This window comes from Lontra canadensis, unplaced genomic scaffold, assembly GCF_010015895.1.
Source record: "Lontra canadensis isolate GAN:19392208 unplaced genomic scaffold, GSC_riverotter_1.0 scaffold27, whole genome shotgun sequence".
Classification (NCBI taxonomy): Eukaryota; Metazoa; Chordata; class Mammalia; order Carnivora; family Mustelidae; genus Lontra; species Lontra canadensis.
In genome coordinates this window covers 15,609,563-15,631,605 of record NW_022631021.1, presented here as the reverse complement: position 1 = coordinate 15,631,605, position 22,043 = coordinate 15,609,563, and the positions used below count along the sequence as shown (strand labels likewise).

Sequence of the window (22,043 nt, the reverse complement as noted above, 5' to 3'; positions counted from 1 at the left end):
TATAGACAGGTAACAAAATAGTAACTACTCTATATAATTATTGTTTTTATCAAATAAGTTTGTTAGTTTAATGAGTTATAGCTTTAGCTTACTCCATCTAGGAAGGCAGTTCTTTGACAACATGATGTAATCTTTGCAAAACTAAGAAAAGTAACTAAGAAAAGATCAAGAAATACACTGTTTTCAGTAAATATTTTCTGGGGATCTAGCTCCTTATAAGACAATAAAAGCAAGGAGTCAAAAAACAGAGGCCCCAGGTCTGAACTCAAAGCTGCCTCTTGCTGGCTATGTGGCTAAAAGCAAGTTTCACTCTGTGCCTCAGTTTTTGTCTGTCAACTGGGGATGATTATATTCCTATAGGAATGTTGTGAGGACTAAATAAGTTAATACATGTAAAAACTGCACAGGATAGCGTCTGACACTTAGTAAGTGCTATGTCAGTATTAACTGGGATTTAGTTGTTAATAATTCTCAGCAGATGGGGTGCCTGGCTGGCTCAGTCAGAAGAGCACTGACTTTTGATCTTGGGGTTGTGAGTTTGAGCCCCATGTGGGGTGTAGAGATGAATAAATAAAACAAATAAGCTTAAAAAATAATAACAATTCTTACCAGAAAACTTTTAACCACCCCAAAGTTGGCCACTTCTGAACCCTGCTACTCACTAGAGTAATGAGCCTAAGAGACTATAATTTGGATATGTGTGAGCGCTAAATGAGAACCACACCCTCACCCTACCATTTATCAGTCCTCTGCATGCACAACTGTGCTCATCCACCTGAAGATTCTGTATTATCCAACCTTATTGTCTTCCAAGTTACCAGCAAAATCCAAAGGCGTGTTATAGCTATGAGAGTCTGTATGTGTGCACAAGCTTAGAGTGATGATCTCAGAGCAGTGGAAATGTGTTGTTTCTACTTAGGCCTGGTCTGTATTTTCTAACTTTCTGCCATGCACATGTATTGCTTCTGAAATAATAAAAGGTTATTTTGAAATTTGGAATCAAAAGAAACACTTCTCATATTTGTCTAAAGAAAAAGCCCCCCCCCAATTTCATACCTGTATTTATGAATGATGGCATTAAATAGTTTTCCATCTCTCCAGCAGGTAGTGAAATTCTCACACCGTATTCCAGCATAACCCTCTGTTGCCTGCTGTGTCCACAGGAGTAATCTCTCCTTAGCAGACATGTCCTCTGACTCTCCAGTAACATGGATATCAGATATCTAAACATAATAGAAAGTATTAAAACATTAGGAGGAAAGCTAGCTCAGACGGAGAACTTCTACGCGCCAAGAACTTTGCCAAGTGTTATTTTACTTGATCCTCATAATTCTCGCGGGAAAGCTAAGTATATTTTTCCCATTTTACATATAGGGAAACTGAGTTTCAAAGAGGTTCACAGATAGAAAATTAGGATTTAACCCACGCATCTATTTTTTTTAATATGCCAGAATGTCACAGCATTGAAAATTCTAATTTTCAGTGAGATTCTCCTTTATTAACCAGATCTGTTAAAACAACTCAACCAAGTGTTCTTCCAAGTTCAAGATCAAAAATATAAACTACAGATTAATCTAGATTACCACCCCCAGAGGAGGATTTTATCCAACAGGTATTCTGTGTAAAGATCAAAAATATCTCCAATTCACTACATTACATGACAATTTGATCTAAAGTCTCTTTAACTTTCTCACAAGTCCTTGGCTCAGCTTACTCAACAAGAAATCTGTATTAACTGACTTTTCCCTATATTTTATTTGTTTTCATTAAATTTTCTAAAAGTTTCTTCCACTAAATAAAACAGGTCTTCAGTTCACATGATTTACATTTTCTCAAGCACCTCTCTAATAAGGGTCCTACTTAATCTGCAGATAATGGCATTAAGGCACAGAGTGACTCTACCAAGGGTCACACAGTGATTCCAAAGCTGGGATTAACACCAACAAACAACTGTTCCCTCCATCAGTGCAGGAGGCAAAGCCAAGGGATCAAGGAGACAGGCAGGAAGCCAGGATCAGGATGAGTAAATAAGAAATTGGAAGCAATATGTAGGGAGTCACAAATCATTTTGTAACAGGAAAAACATCAGTAAAGTCATGAGATTGGCTTCTAGTCCTGGCCACTAGTCCCATAGCTTTGAATAATTCATTTCATGTCCATGAGTCAACTTCCTCATCTATAAAATGAGGAGGTAGGAGGAGAAGCAGATCATGTTTAAAACTTTTTTCAGTCTAAAGTCCTCCTCAGAGACTGTAAATACAACCCAGAAGTCAGAGGTCAAAACAGGCAGAGTCAAGCAACTGAAAGTAGAAAATTTTAAAAACCCAGACTGAAGAAAGCCTTTTATGCGCAGCAGTGCTTGGCTCAAACAGGAAGCCCTTTATCCTTCCCAGCTGCCATGAAAGCCAGAGGCATGGCCAACCCGGGACCCTGTGCAGGCTGCGGCAGTCAAAGCCCACACCAGGCCTGGCAGCTCCTAAGAACACGGGCGGTGGCCACACACACCCTTTCTCTGCTATTCAGCACAGACCGCTATGCCCTGTGGTGCTCTCTCCCAGCCACAATCTGAGACATGCTCCTTGACAGATCATTGGAAAGTGGAAGACAGCGTCTCAATTTATTTTTTTAAAGATTTTTATTTATTTATTTGAGAGAGAGAGAGAGCATAAGTTGGGGGGGAGGGACAGAGGCAGAGGGAGAAGCAGACTCCCCCACTGAGCAGGAAGCCTGACATGGGGCTCAATCCCAGGACCTGGAGATCATGACCTGAGCTGAACACAGATGCTTCACCAACTGAGCCACCCAGGCATCCCCACAATGTCACAATTTAATCATCTTTCCCGAGAATCTGTGCTAATCTCCATAGCATGATAAGAACTATGCATATACATGAACACATTATATAGAATATACATACAGGAAGAATTCCTTTTTCTTTTTTAATGTGGAAAAAGAGACCAGAAAAGTCACAATATTCTTTCACCTAACTTCTAACTGATACTCTAAAATTAGGCTAGAGAAGTTAAGCTCCGTCAGTTAAGCTTCCAGCTCGTGATTATGTTCAGGTCATGATCTCAGCATCCTGAGATCAAGCCCCACTACAGCTCTGCATTCAGCACAGAGTCTGCTTGGGATGCTCTCTCTCCCTTTTCCTCTCCCCCTCCCCCCACCTTGTACACTCTCTCTCATCTTCTAAATAGACTAATAAATAAGATCTTTAAAAATCAATAAATAAAATAAAATTATGCTAGAGAGCCTCTCTAGCACATCCCGGGAGTTTAAACCCCATCTCCACTATTGATGTTCCAGCTCGTAAAATAATGATGGTAATTGTTATTACACTGCGTTGTGAGAATTTGAACACGAACCCAGCGTAACGTCAGCAATTTTATTATTGTGGTTTTTATTATTCGTTTTGACAAAGGTGGAAGCAAAACTTTGGTTTTATTATTCTCCCAATTCTCCTACTATAAAGGGAAGTAAAAAACAAAGTTTTTAAAATTTGCTGCCTCAAACAAATCAAAATCTATAAAAACAAGGGTTCAGAAAAACGAATCTAGGAAACGGTGAATGAGAAAGTTGAACCTCCAGGTAAAATCTGACAACAGTTTCCTCTTAGCCTTTACAAATTATAAGATCAACTGCTTCTGGAAACCCTTACACCACAGGAGCTACGTGGGTGGTAATTACAACTATATAAAGAAAAAAGGAGGTAGCTAAAGAGAGCGGGGACTATTTTCCACGGGTCAAGAACCACACCAGTCTAGTCACTGAATTACCTATTCACAAGGGAAGTCAGTAAATTTCAAGTACAAAGTAAGTTTAACAGGTTCGAGCACAGCACAGCATTTTACCCAAGGAAGGATATTAAAGCAAGGGGGAGTTTAGAGGATGAAAATGGTCTAAATATCAACCAGGAGAAAGTAATATAGTCTTATTAAATAAGGTTCCAATGGATGAATTTCAGATTATTACTCCCACACACACTATTTCAGACTGTTACACGTGTATACACTACTTAAAAACCTGTGATTTTCAAATGGTACAAACCAAACTTTAACATATCAAAGACTGCTAACACACTGACTTGTTTTCAGCTTTTCCTGCTGTTTCCAATTACTTGAGTATTATTCCGACAGGGAAACTCATGGTGTTTTTTTAAAGGTCCTGTTACCATTAACCACTACCTCTGAGTATATCAAACTTTACATGATACTGTGCAACCAAAACCAAAATGAAAAATAAATTAAACTCTAAAAATTAAGTCTGTAGTTGTCACAGATGACCCGTGATTTAAAATCTGTGAATTCAGCAAATCAGCCCGAATCCTCCGTCAATGACAGGTCAGGTTTGATTCCAGGAGGTAACTAAGTTTCCTTCCTTCAAATCCTGGCGGCAATACGGAGATCAGAGAAGGTGTGCATTCATGCTGCCTGGGCTCAGATTCCAACTCCAACAGTTAACGGGATTATGACCAAGGGCCATTTGCATGATCACTCTAAAATCCTTTTTCCTCATTTTGAAAACTTAAATGATGACCTCTTCATTTCTACCTCCTTGAGTGGTTCCACAGATTCCATAAAATAAATCCACATCAAACATTTTGCACAGCGCCCAGCATGTAGAAAACACTATAAATGTTAGCTTCTCCCGCCACAATTTTATTAGCCATGCTTGCCGCTTAATGTTTCTTTCCAACAATCTGTCAGCTAGCCCCAAAAACAAACAAAATCCTTTCTCACTGTGCTCCTTCGGGTAACTCGAAGCCCTCATGCCTCACCTCCAGGTCATTGCTGGCTTCCACTCAACTGCAGGCTCTTCCTGTCGCTGAGCCATCCATGCCTGTATTTCATCCCTGCCTCATCTCTCCTGACCCGGCTTGACACCATTCTCAAGATTTTCAGAAATGTCTATTCTGTGGTAAACAAAGTCTCTGATCTCTTCAGGACCTTACACTGCTTCTACCATTTTACTAAACCAGGTCTGCCCCTCTTGCCCCAGGTCAAGTCCCACCCACCCCCTGGCCCGTGTAGACAGGTGAAGTGTATTCTAACTCCCCTAGTGATGCACAATCAACAGTCTTCCAACCATGACCCACATGTCCCAACAATCCATTTTTATACCACAGGCCACTCTTGTACTACCACTTTCTTCTCCTTTAAAATGTTCCCTGCATGGTTACCTACCCCCTTCCCCTACAAAGATCCGACACGCAGCTCAGCCTGTACCCGTCTCCCTCGTAGTTCACCTTCTCTCCACACCTGCTGCTACATTCTTGATCACAGCATCTTACGCCAGAACTAGCCCACCTCAGACCTTTACGTTTTGAGAGTGAGTTCCTGTTCTTCTTCTAACTTTCATTCTCTATCCCCAGCTAAACCACTTATCTGGCTTCATCAACATCTCACATGCCTTGACCTGTCCAGTTGTGTCCCACTCCGTGAGCCCTTTTTGATCTTCACCTCCTTCTCCATCTGGTCTATACAACATGATCCACCACTTCATATAATTTCCTCAACCCCCTCAGGAACTTCTCCTTGTCCTGAAATTCCCAGGCCAAAGCCCAATCCTGATCAAGTCAGCTATATGTCTCCTCTACTCGCCACCTATGCTACATGCTCCACTGGAAAACCACAGTCCCATATGGGCTGCTGCTACCACAAATTCCGGCTCTGTAATTCAGCTAAGCGCTCTAAGAAACCTGGCACTTCTTCTTGGTGTCCCAATTGCCCAGTTTTTCCATCCCTCACAGTATCTCTTGCAATATTCTTTACCATTTGCAAGAAACTCCCTAACCTACCACCCCCTTATGTTTCACAATCACTTTTTTTTTTTATCTCCTTCTTTGTAAAGAAAATAGCAACATGAGTAAGAACTCCCTCCCTTCCCTGCCCTGCTACACACAAACTTGGCTTCCATATAACCTGCTTTTCTCCCATGCTCAGAATCCTTCCACCTCCTGCCTCCTGGGAGTCTCACTCTACCAATCATTCCTTCCTCATCTGGGTCTTTGCTCTTAGTACTTAAAATACCCACGTCTCTTCCATCCTAAACTAAATAAAAATAAACAAAGCCTCAGGGGTGCCTGGGTGGCTCAGTGGGTTAAGCCACTGCCTTCGGCTTGGGTCATGATCTCAGGGTCCTGGGATTAGGCCCCACATCGGGCTCCTTGCTCAGTGGGGAGCCTGCTTCTCTCTCTGCCTCTGCCTGCCTCTCTGCCTGCTTGTGCTCTCTCTCTCTGTGTCAAATAAATAAATAAATAAATAAAATCTTTAAAAAAAATTTTTTTAATAAATAAATAAATAAACAAAGCTTCATAAACTCAATTCCCTCTTTACTTATCACTGTTTCTCTCTCTGCCCAGTAAAACAACTGGAAAAAAAAAAAAAAAACCTGTTATTTTGTATGGTTTTTTTTAATTGATTTTATTTTTGTATTTTTTACCTTTATTATCTTTACCTGTCAACCTGTTGTGATTTGGCTTCCATCCCAATCACTCAACTAAAAGTAGCTGTGACCAGACAAGAAAGTGAGGGAGGTTCCTGTTCATGACATGATTTTCTCAATGAAAAAAGGAAATCATACAGTGAAATGTAACAGAGGAAGTGGTGGGCACAAAAGGAGGGAGGTCATATGGCACCTGAAGAGCTCAAAGATACTGTGAGCAATCATCTACTACCTCCTCTTCCACAGGCTCGCTTATGCACGAAGCACTCACAAATGGCTGCTCAAACCACTACTGGGAATTGATCTTACAACTCCTCCTGGAGCCTGCAGCCTAATGACAGAAAAACACCCTGCAGAAGAGCTCAAGTGTTGCTTTCCAATCTATTTTCTTTTTCTTTTTTTAAATATTTTTTAAGATTTCATTTATTTGAGAGAGAGCAAGCATGAGCAGGGATGGGGGAGAGGGACAAGCAGACTCCCTGCTGAGCAGAGAGCCTAATATGGAACTTGATCCCAGAACCCTGAGATCATGACCTGGCCTGACGGCAGACACAACCAAATGAGCCACCCAGGCGCCCCTCAATCCGTCCATTTCCTAATCCTGATCTCTCTGAGGCATCTGTCCCTGTCATTCTCTCTTCCCTGACTTCCCTGATGTCATTCCCTCCTGCCTCTCTGGCCTTTTCTTCTCAGTTTTCTGCTACCCTTCCTTTAGTGCCGTTCCTCAGGCTCGGACTTCAGCCCCCTTCTCTTCCCACCTCTCCCTGTACAGTCGAATCTTCTACAGTGGTTTCAACTGCCCCCCCCCAACTGATGAATCTGGGATCCCTAAGTTACATCCAAACCTCACCCCTGAACTCAAGACCTAGAAATCCCACCTCCCTAATGAACACTTCTGTCAATACAGTAACACTAACCATATAATGAGCACTTCAATGAGCCAGACCATGAGCTCAAGTGCTTCCCAAGTATTCTCTCATGATCATCCCAACATACAATCTCATTTTACACAGGATAACGAAGCATGTTATGTGACTTGCTCAAGTGCTCACACTACTAATAGGTAGCAGTAAAATCTGGACTTGAATCTGCCTGGCTCCACTGTGCTTTATCCCACAACCTCTTCAAACTCACTACAGAGAAAAATTAATCACTCTTCCTCCAACCTGTTCTTGCTTCTGTGTTTGTAGCTCAGAGGATGGCCCCATCAGTTACCCCATTTACAGTGTCTTACTCATTACAGTGTCTAACTCAGTCACTGCTCGGCACATAATACACAGTAAATGCCCTATGAACTATGTCTTTGTGACTGAGTTTGGCACCTGTGGAATCTGAATTATTTCACTCAGGCAACCAGGATATGCTGGATCATTCTGCTTCATCATATACTTCAAGGTCCCACACAGGAACAAGAGGCTTAATTACAAACTCCAGCCAGCAACACTGAGGCACCCATAAAAATGTCACTTGGCCAAGTAGGTTTTTGTCTGCTTACTACTGACATAAGAGAAATGACACATTTCACAACATTTTTCAAAAAACTTATTTTGGCACTATATAAAAACAACCTAAATCTAGTATTCTCCAAGTTCAAGAAAAGTGTGATGAGATGAGGTCAAAATGTTTGAATTAAAATGTCTTTATATTGCAAGTCCAAATGAACGCCAAGGTCAATCTCACAGTAACTTTTAAGACACAATTATGATAGGTCATTAGAATGGTACTGGGCTCAGCAAAGCTTCCACCTTCTTCTAGAACTAAGTCTCACTACTGGGAATCTCAAGTTCATATGAACTGTCTGTCATGTCTGGTCTGCATCTGAGGAGCTATTTTACTTACAATTGAAATGATTGTTTTGGATTATTTTCTTTAATTTTTCAACTAAGCAACTTCATTGACCTTTTTTCTGGTATATCCGCTTTAAATGTGAAATTTCAGTAAAGAGTTTATCACAGATTCTGCTTAAATTTACTTTTAGTATTAGCAGATAGAATTGGTTCAATTCCCACATGAAAATGGTACTGAATTGGTTGAAGTCAATTAATAGAAAAATACCCAATCTTCATACATTTTTTTGCTAACTATACATACATTGTGTAGGCCAAATCTTTATTTCACTTGAACTGCACAGAAATTTTATTTCCTTCCCATAAAACCCAGAAGGTAGTGGTGACACTACCTTGCTAGAGCAAGAAAGGTCAATTTGCCTTTTACCACCATTCTATTTACGTGTATTCCTCTTCCAAGATAGTTCAAACCGAAATTAGAAAGAGGAATCTACAAAAATTTTATGTGAAGTGCAAGTGTTTTCCAGAGCCCTGACAAAAGCTGATTTACAGAGAACAGTTCCAGGTTTAACAATATGTGACAGTAAGGCATGCTCAAAAACTGCATGATCCCATTATTAGAAAGTGGGTTCTCCAATAGGGATTCTAAAAGCATTGTTCCTACTGGAAATAGAACAAATGCTCAGAAAAATCTAACCATTTAGGTAAGAAGTCCTCAAACTCATTTGAATTAGGAAAATGGCTGCAGGCTATATATTTTAGCAAAATTATTTTGAGCCATGTAGGGCATAAAAAAAAAAAAAAAGACCAGATGCCAAGTATATGAAATCATTTTCATAGTTCAGGATCCAGAGTCTTGAAAATAAAAAAGTCACCATTTCTGTCTTATCTTTTCACTCTACAAACGCAAGATCAAAACCTAAATTAAAAAACAAACGAACAAACAAAAACCAAAAACCTCAGCCTAAAAAAAAAATTGCTGTCAAAAAAACAAAGCTCTTCTACTTTCTCCTACCTTCACATTTCTTTTCCCATGTTACCTCTGCCCTTAGACACAACACTGATACTTTACTACCTAATTTCCCTTCTCCCTCTTGGCAGAGCAGAGACAACATACGATAATCAGAACATAATAATCAGAGCTAACAGAAGGTGTTGGCAGCTATAGGGGAGTCTCTGGAGGGAGATGGTAAAGAGGTCCAGGTGGAAGAAATTCAAACACAAGAAATCAAGACTAACCCAAATGCACAGAGTCTAAACTGTGGTCGAACCAGGCATGTGCCTGCTCGGGGATGAGCTTCATAGTGCCCATCGGACCCAATGCCTCATAGAGCACCATCAGGCAATGTGAACCACAGACTCAAGAAACAGCTCAGAAGACACAATAAACACCTGAAAACAGACTGTTTCTGCTTCTGCAATCTAGGAGCCAAAGAAACTAGAGCTGGAACCCTCAAAAAATAAAAGCATGAGTTGCTCCAACTCTTCTGAAACCCAGTCATGTGTACTGACTCATCCTGCCACTCATGCTCAGTCATCCCTAGGGAAGACATGAGCACTTAATAACAGGGATATATTAGTGGTCCCACAACTGTGTTTAGGAGAGAAGAGGGTCTTCTATTACCTGTTATCTCTTTTTTCCCCACTACCAACTACTGAGTTGCAGTAACTACTAACCTTGGTCTGGACCATCACCTCTAGTCTCCAATGTCAATACCAATGACATCTTAAGACACAGTCATGAGACACCTGGAATAATATTAGGCTCAAGAGAGCTTTCACCTTTTTCTGGGACTAAGCTTCAGTGTCTGGATTAGTAATAGTGTCCTAACCAGACTCACTGCACCAAGGCTTGGGCTATACTTAAATGCCAGTTTAGGATGTCCTGGACTCTGCAGCCACAGTACTCCAGTTCCCTCTAGACTCAAGCCATTTCCTTTCTACTCTATGATCAAACCATATGAAATTCAAACCATATAGACCACATCCTCCCTCTCTCTTAGGGTCCTCCAATCAAGCTACTTCTCCCCTTGAAACGGTCTCCTCATACTCTGCCCAACATGACACAGATTAGGTGCTCAATATCTGTTGAATAAGAAGGGGGGAGGGAAGGAAGAAAGTGGGGAAGGAAGGAAGGAAGGCAGGCAGGCAGGCAGGAAGGAAGGAAGGAAGGAAGGAAAAAAGATCAGAAACACGGTTCATGTTTTCATTTGATATGAATGAGTTTTAACCTATCATGTCATGTAAAACTTGTCATTTTAGAAAAGTAAATGGTTTCCAATGAGCCTCACTTTCCACTTAATAATACAGTGCCCTGACCCCTGCACAGAAGTACCCAGCAACAAGCACAGGCCCATGGACCACTCAGCGAGAGCCCAACATTCAGCAGTGAAACTAAGCTTCATCCACATCGTTTCTCTAAAGCAGTTTCAGAAATCTGACACAACAGATAACCTTAGAGTGTCTTCCAATGAAAGAAAACAAGCCACCATATGCCATCTCAGAGCTCACTCTGCTTTCATTCACAGCTTATTGCTAGATGACCTACTTACTGCTAGGTGAATTGCAACTGCCTCACTATGTTGGTCAGCTGAGGCTGTAAATGTGAAACTCCTTTGAGCAAAGTCAAAGCCACCAGACAACTGGGCGACAGGAACACCCTATTTTTACAGATGTTGTCATGGTTCTGGCATGCACTGAGAACACAAGAACAGCCAACTTGCAAAGTTGAATCAGATATTTCCTAAAAGATTCAATTTATTTCTGTAAAGAATGCTTGGATTTCATTCTTCTATACAAGGCAAATAATGCAACTTTTATTTTTTTAACTTTTAAAATAGTTGTAATTCGATGAAAAGATTAAAAAGTATAATCAAAGTTGCTACTTAAATAATTTACAATGCGTAACACTGGAAAAGGCAACATCTCTGAAGTTTAGAGAACTAAGATATTTAGCTTACAGAAAGCTATACAAATACTTAAGGATTAAGGAATTGGGAGAACTCAAACTGAAAATACGCAGAGCCATTTGGGGGGCCCCTCATTTCACTGGTGAGCAAGCCGAGGCTACAGGAAGTGAAGTGACTTGTCCAGGGTCTCACAGTGTGCTAGCAGAAGGCCTAGGGTGTGGACTTAGGTCTCTTGAATTTCAGACCAGAATCAGCAAGAAGTTTCTCCTTCACATTTAGAAAAGAAATCCTTACAACTCACACTCATTTTTCCCTCAGGTCAGTAGCCCACAGGGGGGGATTCCTTTCAGTGCGCCATTTGCAAAATAATCCTCACTAGACCAAACACAACACCTCAAACGACAGCCTACACCCCACAGAACAGCCACTTTGCCTCCAGCATTATGTCCTTTTCTCATCCCATACCAGAGCTACTATCAACAATGTCTCTGAAATGGACTTGTACTAAGGTGTAAATAACCAATACAAGCTCTAAGAATAGGTTATTCCCAGGGGTTATCTCTGGTCTAAAAGGTTGACAAAACTGTAAGCTAATTATGGAGTTAGAGGAATATACTGTCTGATAAATAATAAGTATTCAGGAAGTATGTGCTGAAGATATAGTGAGAAGATGAGTGGAGTTGGGGAGACAGACGGGGACAGCATACTCCACTTAGGCAGAATGCTTTATGTCCAAAGGAAAAAAAGAAATGTCCTGTTACAAATTTTGAGAACATATAGCTCTTCTACTTAGCAGATGGTTACAAAGTATTTCCACCTTTCCATAGCAGCAGAAGATAGTAATAAGATAGATAGAAGGTATCAAGTACTTAGAGTCTAGTAAGTCCTTTTCAAGCACATTATTTCTTTTAATGCTCAAAACACACCCATCTGTTTCACAGATGCAGTAAGACCTGGGTTAAATTTCATTCTTCTGATGTAAGATCTTTTAAGTTCTCTTTCCTCTGCTACACCAAATTTATACGGACTTTCTGCACCATTCCAGAAAGAGCTTTACCTATCAGTGAACCATCTCATTTTATAGAAGCAAAATCTGATTTTTAAAAAGATTTATTTCTTTATTTTAAAGGGGAGGGCAGAAGGAGAGAGAGAATCTCAAGAAGACTACAAGCTGACCATGGAACCCAATGTGGGGCTCAATCTCACAACCCTGAGATCATCACCAGAGCCAAAACCAAGAGTCGGACACTTAGCTAACGGAGCCACACAGGCACAGTGAAGCAAAAACTGATTTAAGGGACACACAGTAAATATAGAAATGATACTAGTCAAACATTCTTCCTTGAAGAACACAAAATAACTATTGGTTCAGAGTGGTAGACACAAGAGTGTTATCAAAGGAAATTCAATTCTTTCATATATCTCTTATTAACATATAATATATTATTTGTTTCCACGGTACAGGTCTGTGATTCACAGTGCTCACCAAAGCGCATACCCTTCCCTATGTCCATCACCTAGCCAGCCCAACCCTCCCACTCCCCTTCCCTTCAGCAACCCTCAATTTGCTTCCTGAGATTGAGTCCCTTATGGTTTGTCTCCCTCTCTGGTTTCATCTTGTTTCATTTTTCCCTCCCTTCCCCCATGATCCTCTGTCTTGTTCCTTAAATTCTTCATATCAATGAGATCATATGATAATTGTCTTTCTCTGATTGACTTATTTCGCCTAGCATAATACCCTCTAGTTCCATTCACATCATTGTGAATAGCAAGATTTCCTTTTTGATGGCTGCATAGTATTCCATTGTATATATATACCACATCTTCTTTACCTATTCACCTGTTGATGGACATCGAGGCTTCTTCCACAGTTTGGCTATTGTGGCCATTGCTGCTATAAACACTGAGGTGCAGGTGCCCCTTCAGATCACTACATTTGTATCTTTAGGGTAAATACCCAGTAGTGCAATTGCTGGGTCGTAGGGTAACTCTATTTTCAGCTACATAAGGAACCTCCATACTGTGTTCCAGAGTGGCTGCACGAGCTTACATTCTCACCAACAGTTCAGGTATGAATAAGAATGAAAGCTGCAGGCTAAAAAGATGGATCTCAAAATTCTTCTACTTCCAGAGTCTCTTAATGTAATTACTGCACAAGTAAAAGTATAACATTGGGAGGAAGACTGGCACAGAGTTCTGGAAGGTGGTAACCTGTGTTCAATTTCTCATCACATACTAGCCCTGTGGTCTTTCTGGGCCTCTGTTTCCTCTCATGTAAAGTACCTCCTCACAGAGGTGCTGAGAGACTAAAATGACACATGCACATGGTATGGAATAGCACCTGTCCTACAGTGAACCATGGTGAGGACTATCCCTTAAACGCTTTTATTCACACTACCTGACATTGCAGTCAGGCAAAAGAAAATCCCATATTGAGTTTGTCAACACAGACAAATATTTCCAAGCCAAGATGTTTGCTTCCGAAGACAACCTCTTCAAAGATGTTTTAACTATTTTGGCAGAAACAAATGTAATCAACACATTTTTAGTTAGTGCTTCCAAGTTTCACAAATGTGTGAAAATGCTCCACAAAGTATTTTTAACAGCAAAGATGGCACAAATATTTTGAAAATTCTAACTGGCTAAAACTGCCTCCCTAAAAGGAAGAGTTAAATAGAGGATAAAAGCAAAAAGCTGATAAAGTTCAAGTGCTAATCCTCTAAATTAATAGCTACCTAGCAAATGCTCATTTATATCTTATTCAAATATGGGGGGAAATATAAAATAACTATTTTTTCTTGTACAGCAACAGTTTCAAACTTTCACATATCCTTCATTTAACTGAAATGACCAAGGCATTGATAGAGATGCCTTATGCAACTTTTTTATAACTAAATTTTCACAGACTGGTTATGAAATCCAAAAAACTAGCAATGGTAAAATTTTTTAAAAAATTAGTAAGGCACTTCCATTTAAAAAGATGAAACTATTCAGAAAAGAATGCGCTAGTCAACTGTAAACCAAAAGACCTTTGTTTTCAAAATCTGTAGACCAAACCTATCATATAAAAGGAAAAACAGGGGTACCTGGGTGGTTCAGTGGGTTAAGCCTCTGCCTTTGGCTCATGTCATGATCTCAGGGTCCTGGGATAGAGCCCCGCATCAGGCTCTCTGCTCAGCAAGGAGCCTCCTTCTCCACGCTCCCCCCACCCCCACTGCCTGCCTCTCTGCCTACTGTGATCTTTCTCTCTGTCAAGTAAATAAATAAAATCTTTAAAAGAAATAAAAGAAAAAGAAAAACATTCCGGTTTTTTTCCTAGTGCTTGAATTCTTTTTATTTTTTTTTAAGATTTTATTTATTTATTTATTTTGAGACAGAATGAGAGAGAGAGCACATGAGCAGAGGGGACGGACAGAGGGAAAGAAAGAAGTACACTCCCCGCTGGGCAGAGAGCCTACCGTGGGACCTGAACCCAGGACTCTGGGGTCATGACCCAAGCCGAAGGCAGACGCTTAACCAACTGAGCCACCCTAGTACCCTATCCTAGTGTTTGAATCCTAAGAGTTCAGTAGCCTAAGATTCAGAAAAGATTTGGTTAAAGAAAAAAATATCAATTACATTTCAGTGAGTTTGAATATTAATGTAGTCTAACATTTTGAGATGGTTCTCAATTTTTTTTTAATTTTTATAAAAGTCAATTAAAAAATTAAACTCTTCATTATGTAGAGATTAACTTAATTTGTACAATATCCACACACCTTATTTCTCATCCTTCTCTCCTTGGCTTCCTTCTTGGGTTCCTGCACCATACACTGCAATTCACCAGGGGATTAAAGGGAACAAAGGAATAGTTCCATTTTCATTAGTTAATATGGCTACATAGTGTAGTAGGAATTTAACGTTATTCATAATTATCATCTTAGAGGTCTAACTTTAAGGTGACTAAGTTTACAGTCATGGTCGCTGTCATTTGTTTTAAATAAACGATGGGATATACTGTATGCAGAAAAGAGCTATATTATATTTCTCTCAGAGTGCCTTGTTTTGGTTCAATGTATAACAGGTACATCATAAGTGCCTGGCAGAGAAATAAAAGAAGAAAGAGATGGAGGAAGAGGTGAAAACATTAAACAAACAAAATGGTATGCAGTTCTGTACATGAATTCATAGAAATTTAAAAGTGAAAAATATGTATATGGGGAAAAGTGCATAACTTGTAACAGGTAAGAGTTCAGTTTGGTCGATAGCTAGGTGACATCCAAACTCTTCCACTTAAACAAGTTATTTACCCTTCCTGAGGCTCAGTATCCTCCTCTGTAAAATGGAGCAAAAAATAAAACCATTTCATAAGTTTGCTCCGAAGATTAAATATCATAATGGTGGCATGTCTGGCATGCAGTAGGACTCAACAAATACCATCATTATTAACAGTAGTATCGTGATCTAGTCCAATACCCTCTTCTCCTAGAGAATGAAACGGAGATTTAAAGAAATGAAAAGAGCTAAGTCATACAGCTCTCTGGGGCAAAGCCTGACTAGAACTCATACCTCCTGCCTTCCAGGTCTATAACCCACACTGCTTATCAGAAAAACTACCTTGGGGCACCTGGGTGGCTCAGTTGGCTGAGCGTCTGCCTTCGGCTCAGGTCATGATCCCGGGGTCCTGAGATGGAGCCCCGCATCAGGCTCCCGGCTTCTCCCTCTCCCTCTGCTGCTCCCCTGCTTGTGCTCTCTCTCTCTCTCTCAAATGAATATATAAAATCTTTAAAAAATAAAAAAAAAGAAAAGAAAAGATAAACTACCTTGAGAAGAGAATGAGACACAAATGCTAAGCTAAGGTGATACTGGTTCCCAAAACGTAGTGTTTTTAAGAAACATGTGAGAGGGCGCCTAAAACATGATGCCATGTTCTTATGCTTCACCAGAGCATACTCTGATCAAGATAAACAGGGGTAAGGCGTTTCCAGTAAGCATTCCAGATAATTCTACTGCAGGGACTCTGGAGTCCCCCTTGAAAAACACCACTGTAGGTGAGGAAGAGTAACAAGTTCCCTAGTCTTGGCCATCAGAATCACCTGTGGAACTCCTCCCTAATCTATTACATTGAATCACTGGGGTGACTTCTAGCCACCTGTATTTTGTAGAAAGCTCTTCAGGTGACACCTACATGTGGTCAGTTAGAGAACCAATGGCCTATACACAGAGGAAACAACCAGCTTGGTTGATATCAATGTAACAAGACTAGAAAGAGGTGGGATTGTGAAACTAGAGAAGTAAAGGAGTGCTTTGTGGGAAAAGCTCAAGGGCAAAGGTAGGAAACCTTGTCACAAGGTACAGGAAGCACATGAATCTTAGACAAGTAAGAAATCTCTCAAGAAGGGGCCTGCAGTGAGCTCATTATTCCCTGTCCCCAAACATGGCTTGCCTTTGCCACCTATGTTTATAACACTCATCCTTCACAGATGAACATCAACTCCTATAAACATCAGCCCTGCTCTGACCTCACAGCAACAGCCTTCAGAACTCTGACAATTCATCAAAGTAGGTTGCTGAGTAGTTCAGCTCAGTTAATGCCATTTACTGTGTTGCTATAAGGACATGCTTTAACCTCAGTTTTGAGTTCTTCATTCTATAAAAGAAGAACTATTTTGCATATTCATATGGTTCTTAAGATAAAAGACACAACGTGTCTGACATTTTTTTTCCAATTCCAATGCAATACACAAATCTAAGATACTCTTTTTTTTTTAACAACTCCTGACCCTAGTCAAAATTAACGTGATTATGAGATTTTATTTGGTGGGCACTCAAGGAGGGCTGGCTAAGTAACCTCCACAGGGCTCTGTGGCTGGAAGGGCTCTCTCAGTTGGAGCAGGAATGCAAGCATTTAAGGAAGAGGTAGGCTGGTCACTTATACCAAAAATGATAAACTTCACAGGCCCAGGGAAGTTTAAGTAGAGGACTGTACTAATTCAAAAGTTAAGAAAAGCACAAAGAACTGTATCCTTTTCTGCTCAGAAGTTAACTCAAAGTCTTCAACCCCAAACCTGCAGACAACTGATCAAGAGAAAGAAAGGATGTGACAGGGAAGACATAAAAAAGATCCTGCAGGAACAATTAAGGAAGGAATGCTGGCTAACCGGTCATTTCTGAGACATAATGCTAATGAAGGGGCTGAGCACCCCCATCTGCATTTAATTCTCCAATAAAAAATGCAGAAGCCAGTGCAAGATAAAGAGTTCTGTGCACAGTTCTAACGAAAGGTAATTAACCAAACAGAATCAAACACCTGCAAGGTTAACCAGGAGAATATCCCATGGAGAGTTCCCAAGCTGTTGGTTCTGACTCTTTGTAAGCTCCAAAATGAAGAGTCTTTGTCTGGACTGCAAGGAAGTAACAGGTCAAACTCCTCAGATAAATAATGACGCTACCCCATTTGGCTTTTACCCTAGAAGATACGAGGCTTTGTGAAGTACCTCATATCACAATTATTCAACAAATGTAACTGGCAGTTTTGTGCCTTCTTTTCATCACTGAAGTTTCAAAAATCTATACCAATTAGAAGGGTAAAATCCTTAGCATGAGAATAAAACAAGTGTGTGTGTGGGGGGGGGGAGGTTATGTAGCACTTAGGAAAAAGATTTTAAGAATTTCCATTATTGAAAAAATGTAAGGCTTACAAGAAGCCATATTATATACAAAAAACAGCTGGAGAACATGGAGCAAAACAAGTGGTTTCATTCCTAAACACGGAACAGCTAAGTAATTTCCTTTTGCACTGGCACAGAGGCTATGCTTTCTTTTTAAAATGTAACCCCTGAAAAATGTAAATCTAAGGGCTGACATACTATTGGCAAGGCGGGGTAGTGTGTTTATACAGAAGAACTTCCCAGAGCTCTGAAGCTAAGGTCCACGAGGATCACGCACACTGACCCTGACAAAACCTCATTCTATTGCTGTGCGGATAACCCTTGCTGATCTCGCCAGGACTGTTTAACATCACATACCCCATTTACGTCCAGAGTTTTTGTTGAAAGACAAAGTGAGAAAGAGCTTAAAGAAAAGGCCCTCCACTCCCACCTAGTTACATGTAGAGGTTGTCTGGGTAATGCATGTCTCAACCAAGTAAATAAATACTCACTTCTATTTCAGAAGACAAGTGAAAACTCCAGAGAAGTCACTTGTCTAAAGCTAACTATCAGTGTTAGAAATAAAGATCTCAACTTTCTGGCAGTCAGTGTCATACTGAAATACCTAGGACATGCCACCCAAATGATGTCTGATTTTAGAAAGGGGCTGGGGAATAACTCACATAACAAAGAGACAAAAGAGATTTGGGTGATTTCATCTGTGATAATCACCCCAACACACACACACACACACACACACACACACACACACAGAATTAAAAGCAATTATTTGAGTGTTCCTGTGCATGAAAACTGGTAGAGAACTGGAATTGGCTTTCCAAACTTATGGACCAGCAAGTCAATACTGACTGATAACTAACTGTACTGTATCCTTCCAACATCAATCATGAAGCTATTATCTTCTCATGACTGTTTTCTGATGCAATTTTTGCCTACACTACACCCAGTTTCCAAAGGCTCTTCCATAGGAAAAGTCAAGAAACGTGAACTAGAGAACTTCAAAAGATGTGCATTCTCTTAAAGTGATGCTTTTCTAAGTTTTCCGACAATAACAAAAGTATATAGGGGTTTAAATTTAAGTGCGATCAAAGAATGTGGATATCACAGAAAATAAAAATCATAGTAATTGAACTTAAGGTTACAAATAACAACATGCACCAAGAACTCTCCAACTTTCACATAAACTAATATGAATACAACTTTTAAAATAGACAAATTACAGAATCTCAGTCAGATATGAGTACCTGAGTCCTTATTTACACCTTAAGCTCAGACTCCACATTTCACTTACCTCATTTCTGTCTGTGTCCTTGGAAGCAGAGGACACAATGGTACAGAGGGAATGACATCTCTTTTTTTCAAAGGGAAAATGGTATATTTCACGAGGGCAAAATCTCTCAATGTTTTGCTTCCCTTGAACACTGCTATTATTTTTTGATGGGTCTTCAGAAAACCCACTTTTTTCAAATGATCTCTCCGTACCACAGTGAATAGAACTTAAGTTGGCTGCCTTTGGTAACATTAAAACATCAGTTTTTCTTTGGAATGTTATTTCTCTCCTGCTGGCATCATCTAAATGTTCCTTCCTCTTTACACAACACGGAGTGCTGTCCGTTTCTGGAATCCTTTCCTCCAGGTCACTAACTTTTACTTCTCTGTCACCGTCATTAGCAGAAGTGTCCCCATAGTGAGATAGACCGCCTGCAGCACTCGGCACCAGTTTCTGTTTCACACTGTCAACTACAACTTGTGTCTTCCCTTGCAGATGCGGAATCCCACCTTCCAGCGTGGGGTCTGGGACAACGGCGTCCTCCCGTACCAGTCCCCTGGGTAAAAGAGCTGGCTGTTCCTCTGAGAGCTGAACGCCACTCTTCTTCTTGCCTTCATTTTGCTTGTTTGGCTCTACTGACTCTGTGTCACCTACAATTGTCTTGATCGGCTTTCTCCTGAAATATTTTCTTCTGGGAGTGTATTTTTCAGGGCTCAAAGGAGTTTTGGCAGGATCTAAATACTGTTCTTCTTTCTCGGCTCTGACACATCCACAGACATTCCCCATTTGATTTGTAGGAAATCACAGTTCCACAGATTCACTCATTTCAAAATCCAGGGCTTCCTTCGATCTTCTGCAGTAAGTCTGAAAATTCCACTCTGACCTCTAATTCCGCGGACTTTGTGACCATCCTCTTCAGCATGAGGCCATTTTGCTTATGAGAAAAGCACACGCAAGAAATGCCATGGCATCTTGCCCAGCTGGGTCCCTGTGTCTCATTAGACACCGTGGCTTATTTCTGGCCACCAATCCTCTTAGACAAACATTACTGCTCACTGTAAAATTATAACGCTGATGAGCTTTCAAGGCAAACCCTTAGCTTTATCGTATAAGCAGACTCTGACCCTCCCTTTAACTTTCAGTTTTCTGAAATGCAGTTACACTACCAAAGTTTGCATTAACCTTTGAAACTACTGGTGGTTCAACAGATCTGAGAGCAAACAGAAAGCAAATACCAGTCAGGAATCATTTAGCAAAATGCCTTTCAAATGTTGTTTCAGTGTCTCTAACATATAATTTTTTTCTTAAGAAACACCAACTAATTCTGCTACTTGCAAAAAAAGAGGGGAGCTCAAAAATTTCTGTAAATTATACTAAGATTTTTTTCAAAACATCAGCCATTAAAAAACAAAAACAGGATGATTCACCTGTTGTAGGAGAGATAATAAATGCTAAATTCCTAAATACTCAATAAAAATTATTTCTAAAATCAATCTCATAGCAGCGCCTGTGTGGCTCAGTTGGTTAAGCATCTGCCTTTGGCTCAGGTCATGATCCCAGGGTCCTGGGATCGAGCCCCCATCAGGCTCCCTGATCAAGAGGGAGTCTGCTTCTCCCTCTCTCTCTGTCCCTCCCCTGCCTCTCATGCTGTCTCTCACTTTCTCTCTTAAATAAAATCTTTAAAAAATAATAATAAAATACAATAAACCCCATAAAATAGTTTATAGTATTTTTCATATTACATATCAATAGAAATTTTCATATTTCGTATTATATTTTTATGTGCCATTATATTTTCCAAGCCATTTTCCTTATATGGTTATTAGGATTTTTACATAAGCAAACTGATTAATTTTATGATTTGAAGTATGAAATGCTTCGCCAGAAGAAACACATGGATGTGTTTCTTATACATGAATGAAGGTAGCTGAACTTTGTAGGTAACACTTACAATTGTACCCTAGTTAAATATTATGTAATTTTACTAGGGCCTTGCTATAAAAATAGTAAATCAATATGGAGCCTGATTATTTAAGGTGTGCATATTTCTAAAACTGAGTCATAGATACGGTAAAAAGAAAATCAGTATAGCATGACTGGACTTACACGTAAGCAGGTATCATTTGACTAAGTAGAAAAACATGATAATTACCATTCTCTAGGTAGTCTTTAGACTGATCGCAAGATGGAACTCATTATACTTTTCTAAATAAGAATATTCAATTAAACAGTCAAGTTAGCGATGTTGCCAATACTTGTTAATGATAGGCCTGCATGATGATTAATCACTGAAAGAGAAAATTAAACCATCTCTAATGGCAAAACTGAATATCCTAGTAGACAAGCGGCAAAAATAAAGTCTTGGATTGGGTTTATTTTTAATTTTATTTTCAACGTCTTCATTGGCGATGGAACATTACTGACGAAAACATAAAAGCATAATGGCTGGTATTTGTACTGGTGAGATAAAGGCCCAACCGCTGATGTGCACCCCATCCACCCCTCCCTGAAGCTCTGCCAAACTCACCAACTACCCATTCCCAGGCCATGACACACTGCTCCCTCTCCCGGAAATGGCCCAACTTTAAGTCTCTGCCTGGTAGCTGGCATTCATCCTGCAAAGTCTATCTCTAGTTATCAGTGAAAATTTCTCTAATACCTTCCTAATACCACAACACTCCTCCTCTATATCCCTTATTTATACTGCAATGGATTCATCACAACTAGATTATATTTATGAACATTCTCTTAATAGACGGAACAACATCCTCCATTTTCCTAGCATCTCTGGATCTAGCATATGGTAGTTACTGATAGAGAACTATTGTGTTGATAATGCTTACCTTCAGAAAGCCTGACTGGAAAAGAGATTCAATTTGTGATGCTCAAAACAAATATTTTTAAATAATAAATTGATCTTATGAAATTACTTTCCTTATTTATATAAAGACAAAACAAATGACAAAAAAAAAGCCCAGTC

General features: G+C 39.9%; 1 protein-coding gene across 20 annotated transcripts in view; it reads right to left on the bottom strand.

Annotated features, from left to right (window-relative positions):
* DST (dystonin) overlaps positions 1–22,043 on the bottom strand; it is a 466,510-nt gene that overhangs the window by 188,986 nt on the left and 255,481 nt on the right. For 19 of the 20 annotated variants that reach the window (XM_032864474.1, XM_032864488.1, XM_032864489.1 and 16 more), the window contains one exon: positions 1,057–1,223. In XM_032864474.1, the coding sequence (XP_032720365.1) occupies positions 1,057–1,223 (167 nt within the window). Of the gene's footprint in view, positions 1–1,056; positions 1,224–19,084; positions 20,074–22,043 lie in introns of those variants that run through there. The other variant, XM_032864481.1, reaches the window with a different exon arrangement.